The sequence below is a fragment of the Alosa pseudoharengus genome, unplaced genomic scaffold (genome assembly GCF_046254945.1).
Source record: "Alosa pseudoharengus isolate Yale_2024_CS ecotype anadromous, Long Island Sound unplaced genomic scaffold, YU_APseudo_1.1 YU_APseudo_1.1_scf_5, whole genome shotgun sequence".
Taxonomy (NCBI): Eukaryota; Metazoa; Chordata; class Actinopteri; order Clupeiformes; family Clupeidae; genus Alosa; species Alosa pseudoharengus.
In genome coordinates this window covers 1,035,871-1,046,542 of record NW_027468837.1, presented here as the reverse complement: position 1 = coordinate 1,046,542, position 10,672 = coordinate 1,035,871, and the positions used below count along the sequence as shown (strand labels likewise).

The following is a 10,672-nucleotide window of genomic DNA, read 5'->3' as shown; positions in this document are numbered from 1 at the left end:
ATGCACCTAATTTGACAGGTCTGCAGACTGCGACTATGTGCAGAATTCATTGTTTTCCTGAAATATTCAAGGTCTTCCCCGAAAAAGACATTACCTGGATGAGAGCATATGTTGCCTGTATACATAATTCAGAATTGATTGTATCACGTTGTTCAAATTCGGCAGACAGTCTGCATTTACAGGGCTTGTCAATGTTATGTGGTAGCCTAGAAGCTATCTTGCATAGCTCGGGTAGGCTACGCTAAGTGTAGAAATAAAATATTCTGTATATTTCAGTCAATCTTTGTGTGCTAAAAAGGCACAAACGTTCCTGTAGATGGCAATAACACATTCTACTTTTTTGCCACATTAGCCTAGAAATCTAGACGCGCCCCTAGCGGCAGCAAATTACATTTGCTGCCAGGGCTAGTCTAGCAACTCTCTGTTGGCTTGTGAGCTCCAGAAATCGAAACTCAATCAGGCCAATCAATATATATAGTGTATAGAGTCGTTAGGTGGGCTTAACATAATGTTTGATGGCAGAGTTGCAACAGTTTGGCTTGAATTCCCTGCTACTTGAAAACAAATAAGGTAATGTTGCTGTTGGCGAACAGTGTGACACGAGTTAAGCTTTTATTAAGTTGGCAAAAGTTTGAACTAGCCAACTAGCTCCGCTGGTGGGAAACATGGGACTCATAGCGCTGTCCTATTGCGTGCAGGGGGAATTTGAAAGACAACCGATTATCCCGCCCCTCGGACTGAGCACTGTGAATGGTGAGTGCCCAGACCCTACATTTTAATGTGGGTCTGGCTCGTCAGGCTATTGCCACATAAATGAAAAGCAATTTGAAATCATCAATGTCTTCACTCTTGCTGTATCAAAAGCTTACCTTTCCTCAGAGATGGTCTTAATGATGGGCTTGAACTCAAATTATTTCAGTTTGTGCATGATTACATGATATAACTATACTAATCAGGGCTGGACTGGGACAAAAATATTGGCCCTGGCATTTACCATGCATTTCTTACATGATAAAGTTTACACTAGCATTTGTGAAGAGTATCGAGCTGTGCTCATAGACAATGGTTATCAGAGGTTTACTGTACCTGAGCCCATACAATGATTTTCATTACAGAAACAGCACTAGTTTTAATGCAGTGCCATCTGAGATCCAAAATACCACGGCCATCCAATTTTGTTTTCGCAGCTCTGTCCCTTGTTTGCAAAGATTTCTCTGGATTCTCTGAATATGTTAATGCTATAATATACTGTAGATTATGAACTCCCTAAATTTCATCATTTGTCATTTGTATTGTTACATCTTTACTTCTACGAGACTCTGCCTTTCTGGGATGCTCTTTTTCATATCCAATCATATTGCCAGTTACTCTAATTAGTTGTAAAATATTCCTCCTTCTGTTTTCTTTATCATGACACAACTGTGTGAAATGTGTTACTGGTTTCAAATTCTAAATGAATATATATTTTCCATGAAATAGTCAACATTTTCATAAATGTCCTTTTTGCAGATAAATATGAGTTTATGAGATTTGCAGATTATCAAATTCTGTTTTTTATTTGCATTTTACACAATGTCCCAACTTTTTCTGATTTGTGGTTGTACTGCTATTAATTTATTCTTAAAAGTTGAGCTGGCTCAAGGAATTTCACTACTTATAATTCCTTTTATGAATATATGTCAATAAACTACTTGAACTTGATAATGAGGGATCAAATGTTTATTTTTGGTAATATGGTGGTGTAAAGCTCTGGCCATTGCCATTGCCTTGATTATCTCCTTGTCTTGGCCTGGCTCGGTAGGCTAGTGGGTTTGCGGCTATTAATGGAATAGCCAATGAGGCTGTTGTCAACATGTGAAGTTCAACATGTCATCATACACATACTGTACCGTACAACCATTAAAAATAAATTCAACAAAAAGATCATTTACCCTCTGTTAGTGACTACAGCCCTCTTCAGGTAAACATAGTTGGTAGGGAAGATACCCTGTGAACAGAAACATAGAGATACACTTGTTCAAGTTCCACACATTTTTATTAAGCAACTGGATTGTAAATAAAACACACTATCTGGCTTTAAAGCTACATTGTGCAATTTCTTGGGTTGATTCTTAGCAAAAAAACTCTTTTTTCTTTGACTTGATTTTACTTTTTTCCCTTTTACATTCTCCAAGGTAATTAACATTTTTCATAACTCCATGTAGGACATTTCGGTACATAAATGTAAGCACTGTGGCAGTAGTAATGCAATATTTAGAAAATGTAGGCTACTCTTGTACTCTTGATACTTGAAACAAGTACTTCAGTACTTTTACTTAAAGGAACCATATGTAAGATTGTGGCCAAAACTGGTACTGCAGTCACTTTCAAATTACTGTAGAGCGGTGTATCCCCTCCCCCTCCCCCCTGACTCGAGGTTGCCAACCCGGATGCCGAAACGCTACTGACTTTGTGATTAATAAATAGGTAGAGGGTGGCACATCAGACCAAAACACAACATGACATGACAAAACACAACATCAACATCAGTTGAGGGCAGCAACTTCACTTTTTAAATGACAATGTCCTGGCCGGACTACTGTTGTCAGTGATATAAGTATTTGAAATGAACATGATTTCTTAATGTGTTGATGATTGGGACAAAGATTTTTTAAAGAGATGCCGACTTCTCGACAGGTAAGTCAACATAACAGTCTACAGTCAAAATGTTTTATTGTTTGTTTAACTAAACCATGGTGAATGAAAAACATTCAAATCAACTAAAGTCATGTTGCTAAAATTATAACACTAGCCTAGATGTCAGGAGTGTAATGTTACTAGTGAATGAGTGCTGCCTAGATCATTAGTGAGGAATGGTTATTAGCTACTTGTGTAATGTTATGCAGAATTTATATGGGGTCCAAGCAGCGAAGCTGGCGGAACCCTATTTTTTTCCCTGATTATTCATCCCTATTATTATTATTATTATTAGGGGTCCAAGCAACGAAGCTGCGGGAACCCTTTTGTTTTTGTTCTGATTATTCTTCCCTATTATTATTAGGGGTCCAAGCAGAGAAACTGCCGGAACCCTATTGTTTCTTTTCTGATTATTCATCCCTATTATTATTATCAGGGGTCCAAGCAACGAAGCTGCAGGAACCCTTTTATTTTTTTTCTGATTATTCTTCCCTATTATTATTAGGGGTCCAAGCAGCGAAGCCTTTTGTCTGACTCTGTTTGACACTTCCCTGCATGGAGACATATTTCAAGTTAACAATGGAGATGTTCAATTATATAGCTTTTTGGTTAACGGAGATGCATCTCTCTAATTCAGTTCTTTTCTAATTCATCTCAAATATGTTTTCTAAAGCTGTCATTGCCATAGGCTATTTGCTAAAATATTTCCCTCTGTTAGGCCTACAACAAATCATGACTTACATTTTTTTTCCTGCAGTGAATTAGGCTATCCAATCACACTGCTGTTTTCATGGACAGTTACAGGAATCCACTTCATTCATTGTTTTAAGTCACTTTTATTTATATAGCGCATTTTTCTAGAGTGCACAAAGTGCAATCCAAGGTATGTAATTAATACGATTATTATTTAAATCGGTTGACAGCCCTAATACATATATTATCTGCAGCGTTTCTCAAACCATGAGCCTCCTCGATGAGTAAATTACTGGTTCACAGAGCCATTAATTTAGGCTATATTATGCCCAGTGCTAAACTAAACTAACAGAAACAAAATGTTTCCCCGATCAAGAAATACTTCTTAATTGGGATCATCAAATATAGAGGAATACAATTAGGGGGTGGTACTAGCAGGGCACTTCTTGACAAAATGTTCAGTGTGAATGCACTCATGCACTTAAATTAGGTATTGTAAGTGCAAAACTATGCCAGCTGAGACACAGCCATGGTTGCTAGGGTAGACATGGTGGTTGCTATGCTAAATAAAGTGTTGATGAATGAATCTCTCCATATAGTCCACATTCCTAGATCCTCTTTTGTGCATTCTCTTATTTAGCTCCTCCAATGTATATTTAGTATGGAGTTCAGATCAAGACATTGTGATGACCATGGCAGAGGCTTGATCTTGTGTTCAATAAACCATTTTTATGTTGATCTAGACATGTTTTGGATTGAACTGCAGGTTATGGTCATAATCAAAACAAATTTAAAGTTGTTGCAAAAAAACACCTGCAAACTGCTGCTACACATATCTTAAATTAATAAATATTAAAACATTCATCCAACCCTTTTTAAACAGGAATAATTTAGGATTTAATATAAGTTTTTTATATAAGTGTGTAGTCTGTACATATGCTCAATCATTCAAAACAGTGTCAACTGGTCCTTAGAGTTAGAATAATTCCTAAAATTATTTTTTACCTTCACTGTGGGCTTCTTGGTAGTAAACCCTCGATACCATCCTGAAAGAAAGAGAAAACAGCTTTCAGACCAACAGAGAACGCATACTTGAACCGGTTCTGTTCAAAATTATTTGAACCTTGGTGCTATCTAGTGAACGAGGACACATTTCCAGCAGTTGCAAGCATAAACAAGAGTTAAAGATATGCATAAACAGGAGATAATGATATGACAGTGGTCCCGTAAAAACGATAAACAATAGCTGTGTAATGCTAGATAATGCCAGCTGTAAAATGATAGATAGATAGATAGATAGATAGATAGATAGATAGATAGTCAAATAGATAGATACCCCTGGTGGGACACTGAGGACGGAGTGGCTAAACTATTTTTTGTTTGGTGGAAATGCTATGCATGGTTGTAGCAGCCAAGCAGCCATAATAATGGCCAATAACATAATAATTTTAATGTTATAAAGCCAATAATGTAAGAACTTACCAATAATGTAACAACATTTCTGAACCAATAACATAATACATTTTTGTCAACAATGTGTAAGTTATTACATTATTGTCTGATTATTATGTTATTGGTTGGGTTAAAAAATATATATAAATGTAAATGTAATAATTGCAGCCGATAATGTAATAATCACCTTATTGGAGGCCAAGCAGCGAAGGCATAGTATTATTATTATAAATATTATTATTATTACCGTTATTATTATTTTTATGATGTTGATGATGATGATGATTTTGTCTAAGTCTATGGCAGCCTGGAGAACTCTGGTAAAAATTGGATCTGGGCCCAGTTTCCCAAAAGCATCTTAAGCCTAAAGGCTCTGGCATGGTCGTGCGTCACATTTGCGCGTGTCCAAGAAGTGCGTCATTTTTGCCGTGGACGTGAAGCATACTCCAAATTCTGCTGTCCTGAATCATAGACAGTAAAAGAAATGGACGAACAGACTCCGTCGTTTTCAATGGGAGGGCACTGAGTCAAATAGAACGATTTTTCAGTTGGTCCCCCCAGTACTGCGCAGACTCACACTTAACTTCGTGACGTTAGCCATCGAACTGAATCTTGTAACTCATATGATAGATACACAGAAATTCTTCTCACACTTCCTTCGCCTTCAAAGTCATCAAAGTTAAACATTTATTTATGTATTATCATCCTCACCAAGTCAAGTTAATGTTGAAGCTACCACACATGATCATCTTCAAAAACAGTCATGCTAAAACAAAACAAAGTTATAGCCTTGAAGCTAATCTTCTTTCCACTTTTCCGACCTACGGTCAATCCATCGAAAACCTCTGAAATGATTAGTGCCCTTTTTAAAAAAAATTAGGTTTACTTTTTTATTATTATTAGGTTCCCTCTGTGTAATGCTTTACCTTAACATACGGTCGTGTATGCTAGGTTTTGCTTATGAGTTACCGTCAGACAGTAAGGTGGACTGAGCTTCTTATCCAAACAATACGGTTATCTCCCTACGGCGCGAAAGAGAGATTACGTCAAAGCTAGCTTCCCTCCAACCGAACAAGCTAACCGTTCTTCTTACGGGTAACCAACGTTACGGACGAGGTAGTGGAGTCTGTTTTGCCTTTGTAGTGTTTATGTGGATTACACAGAAGCTACAATATCGGCACAGGATATATGTTATATGAAGTTATGGTATTTCAAAAAAATCCTACAATGAATGGACTTCTATGGGAGTTAGCAGAGAGGTGGTCCCTCCAGCCTACGTCGATTCTTCTACTTCCGGGAATTCGCCTGCCCCCTTGTCCTGAATCATAGATATATACACTAGATGTCGCCTTCTGCTTCTCAGCATGCGTCAACACCGCCGCCATCTTTGTACAGGGATCTGAAGCGCTAAACTAGTTCTCCTGTATTGTCAGCGTTACCTATTTAGCGACGTTTGGCCATCCCCAGCGATAGAAAACCTTTTTAGCGATTAGCAACAAATTTGGGAACTTCTCACAATGATGGCAGATCGGCTTCTTTGTTGTTGAAACGTAAGAAAATCACCTTTCTCATGGCTTTGTCATTTATGAATTCAGCTACATCTCGTTTGCCCATGGCACTGACCCATGATTATAAAAGTAACGACTGGCGTAGCCTATGTAGTAGCAGAGGTAAATGTTCTACAGATCTACAGCAGCTTCTGGTGAGATTACAATTTACATGAGTAAACGAGACGAGGGGTATGTGGCCTCAACCAGAGCCTGTCTAGAAGAGCCTGTTTACTTTCATTGTATCGAACCTGGTTGCAGTTTACTCATTGTTCCTCTAGGGGCCGCCGCTAGCTAGTGCAGAATGAATGGGAGTCTATGGGGCTAGACGAGTAAAATGTATCTTTATTATCGTCTTAAGCTTAGTTTTCTCTAGACTCAACCATAAATACATGCCTGTCAGTTGGAACAACCCAAAAAACTAGATAATTGCTTGAGATTTTGACGATTTATGGTGATTTTATTTTCGCTAGATCTTTGCCCAGATTGACGCTAATGCATTATAGAGGAGTGGATCACTGAAGCAAGATGGCGTCTCGATTGACGCATTCGTTCCAATGAACAGCAGTAGTCAAGGCGACATCTAGTGTATATGTCTATGGTCCTGAACATAGACTGTATATATAGAACTGGACAGTGTGGTTGCATTCAGCAGTGTTCTATGGAATTGAAGCCGCCGAGGCGACGCCATCTTGGAAAATTTGCAACCAATTTGAAGTGCGGCTGCGCAGCAGAAGTTGAAGCATGCGCAGTGAAGAGGAGCCGCGGTCAGGCACGCCCACTCAGTTGCCACTCAGCGAGTTAAACACGCCCCTTGTCAAGTGAAACCCGCCCCCTTCTCCTTTCCACAACGCAGGTCGACTCGGCGCCGAAGGCTAGCTGGCTGGATGAATTTTGCGGCTGTGAGTTAGCTAAACAGTACAAACAACAATCGGTTTGTTCTTGTCTGGTAAGTGTTGCGTATCAACTGAAAAGGTTTTTTTTGTCTATTGTTGTTCTTAAATACATCTAAGAGAGCTTATTATGTTGATTATAGACTGACAGTTTAGTATGGTGAATACTAATGAGCTAACAACAGAAATACGGACAGCGAATTACATGCTAACGTTAGCAGCTACATTAACGTTACCGTCAACGGGAGGCTAAGTTAGTCGTTGAAGTGAAGATTAGGACACAGCTCCCGTAACAGTCGATGCATGATATACTTGGTTTTATTAGTTGTTGCTGTTCTCAAATATCTCAATCAACATGGAGTAACCATTGACTGTACATGGGTATTAATAACACTAGACAGTCAGTACAGTATATGATGTGATAAAGCAACGGTATGATGTGATAAAGCAACGCAAGTTAACGTAATGTGAAGCATGAACCTCATCAACCCGTCATGTTAATGTAACTACTAGCCAGTTTGCCAGCGTTGCATTTTTTCTAACGTTAACGACAGACACCTCTGTTAGAGCAACTTCTGTGATGGTAGGTCGGTAGCATAGACTGTAAAAAATAGATCGGTAGGTCGGTAGTTGTAGACCGCATAAGTGAATGATCGATAAATGAAACGTCTGCATTAAACACTACGCCAAGAACCAGTCACTTACCAGGGATATCGGTGAACATTTGAGAAAGACCTTAGTTTGTCATCGAAGTTAACGTCCATGATCAGTCATACTGATAACGTTATTTTTCAAGCTGACGCAAGTTAATAACATTCCCACCGCATATTTAAATGTGTAGTTAACATTAGGTAGGCTGTGAAGTTTATTGCACACATATATTCAATTAATTGGTATTACTAGTGATGTTGAGTGCCTGATTAGATGCTTTGTAATGTAAAATTGTCTGACTAACTTTATTGTAACTTTCCTTTTTGCAGATAAGATGGCTGAATGTACTGGAGGTGGCGGCAAGGTGGTCTCCATGGTCTACATTAGTCTGCAAGCAAGGGAATGCCTACGTGAAGTGGTTTGGCTGGGGTCGTCTGAGGTGGCATGTCCTCCCCCTTTCTCCAAGTCCCCTGACATCCATCTCCCTGACATCATCACCCACCGTCACTGGATCAACCTGAAGCCCCTTATACATGGGACATGGCACAGCACCACTACGTTCTGAAAACACATGACTTTCAATAACTTGCGTAGCACCAAGAAAGGTCTGCCGCTGCTCTGAACCTTCTGTTAATGTGACATCATTCATACTTGAGGCTGTACACATCCCTTTGTTTCTATTTTCTTTATTGATGTCACCCAAACTTCAACTTTCTGTATGCCCCTGAACTCACACAAATTGTAAATTGCAATGCGCCATTTAACCAGTGGTTTAGTCTAGTTAGTTAGTTGTAGTGGTGGGTATACTGTGAGCAACCCCAAATGTTATTAAATACGTATCCTTGCCTATTTTAAATGGGTATACTGAGATGATGATTCTTTTTAAATGGGTTTACTGTGTAGTCCTGTGTATCACGTAGACTATACCATACCATGGTCATTTAACTGCCTTGGTATTTAAGTCCGAGGCCATTGCTTAGTATTTAACTGTAGCCTACACAAAGATGTAGACATTACAAGAATATTAATATCATAATAATTATTGGTTGATACTAAATCAATCAGCCAAAGAGGACACATCGTAACTCCTCTCCTAGTTACTCTCCATTGGCTCCCTACAGTAGCCAGAATTAAATTTAAATCTCTCACTTTGGCCTATAGGACACTAACTGGATCTGCTCCTTGTTATTTGAATTCAATGATCAAGATACATCCCCAACCGCCCACTGTGGTCTTCTGATGAGCGTCTGTTGTGTCGACCAGTCTTAAACGCTAGGTCAAATTCAAGACTCTATTTTTCCTCAGTGGTTCCATGTTGGTGGAATGAGTTGCCCAGTGCTCTTCGTTCTTGTGATAGTTTTTGGTCTTTTAAGCACTTATACATTATGGTTTGTATGCAGTAGTACTGTTTTATTTTCATTATAGGCTGTTGATTAATTTGACATTGTTTATTATTGATATTCTCCTTAATGTAGTCTTACCATGTTTTTGTTATTATATTATTGATTGAATGGGCATTATAATTTATTATTGCTTTCCCCCCTCATTTTCATTGTTTATTTCATTAGGCTATTGATTGATCCCTGTTTTAAGTATTATATTGTTTTGTATTTGTTAAGGGTAACCATAACCATCATCATAATGTGGTATTTTCTTATGCACTTGAAACAAAGAATAAAAATGTTTCTTTAAACGTAGTACCACTTTAAACACATCACACACTGAACAGCAAAGTAGCTTCCTGATTATGTGTAAAATGTTTACAGAGTATCCTGATGTAACGTTAGTAGATCCATGTTCTCATATTTTTACAGCTGACATGAGGGCTGCAGTATTACATTTTTGATTTATAATGGAGCACCCTCTCTGGTGAAAGACTAGCAAGCATGTGGTAGAGGCATACGATTACAGACATATTGAGAGAGCCTATCAATGAGTTGTCACAGTTTTCAATTTAGACGTATTATTTTGAAATTATGTACGTCTACGGGAGGATTTACACATCACTGGCAAGACCTGATCAAACAATGCAAAATGCTTCTCCAGCAGTGCAATCGCAGGTAACAACGATACCTTAACGCATTTTCAGATACCGCTGTTCTGAGCATACTAAGCAAATTGGGCATTTGTAACTTTGAATCCCTCCTCACGTTAAGCTATGGTCCAATAATGTGTTCACTAAAACAGAAGTAACGTTATTTGTCGGGCTGATACATAAATGGGCATACCGAGGTTGTCGACCTAGCAGGCTAGGTGGCGTTTATTGCCATTCGCAAAACTAAGCAAGAGTTAACGTTAATGAAACTTAACATCGCCTTCTCCAGTGACAAAGTGTATTCAAATGAAGTTGCAACGATGATGGCGGCAATCACTGGTTACGTTATACCATTTGAAATGAGTAGGACTGTAAATGATGGTGACTATGGCTAACGTCACTTCGGATCAATATAGCAAGCAGAGCCCTTTTACTTTACCTATCAACTGGCTAACGCTAGCATGATGTAGCATGCTATGAGCTAATATACTTAGCATCTACGAAAGAACAGCACATATATTTTTTCACAAAGAATCGGTCACAACTAACAACGATGTCTCTTACAAACAACTACACAATGTATGACTATCAATATGTATTTAGTCAGACTGTGATAAGATATAGCCTAATGATAATAACAGCAACACTTCTTTAGGTTAGATTATGTGTCGAAATCAGGTGTCGTTAAAATAAGTGAGCGATGACGTGGTAGTGTCTGCAGCCTA

General features: G+C 38.5%; 1 protein-coding gene across 1 annotated transcript in view; it reads right to left on the bottom strand.

Annotated features, from left to right (window-relative positions):
• The window catches only part of dock3 (dedicator of cytokinesis 3), an 835,931-nt gene that overhangs the window by 715,323 nt on the left and 109,936 nt on the right, over positions 1-10,672 (bottom strand). The window contains 2 exon segments of the mRNA XM_076267926.1: positions 1,932-1,987; positions 4,375-4,415. Coding sequence (XP_076124041.1) covers positions 1,932-1,987; positions 4,375-4,415 — 97 coding nt within the window.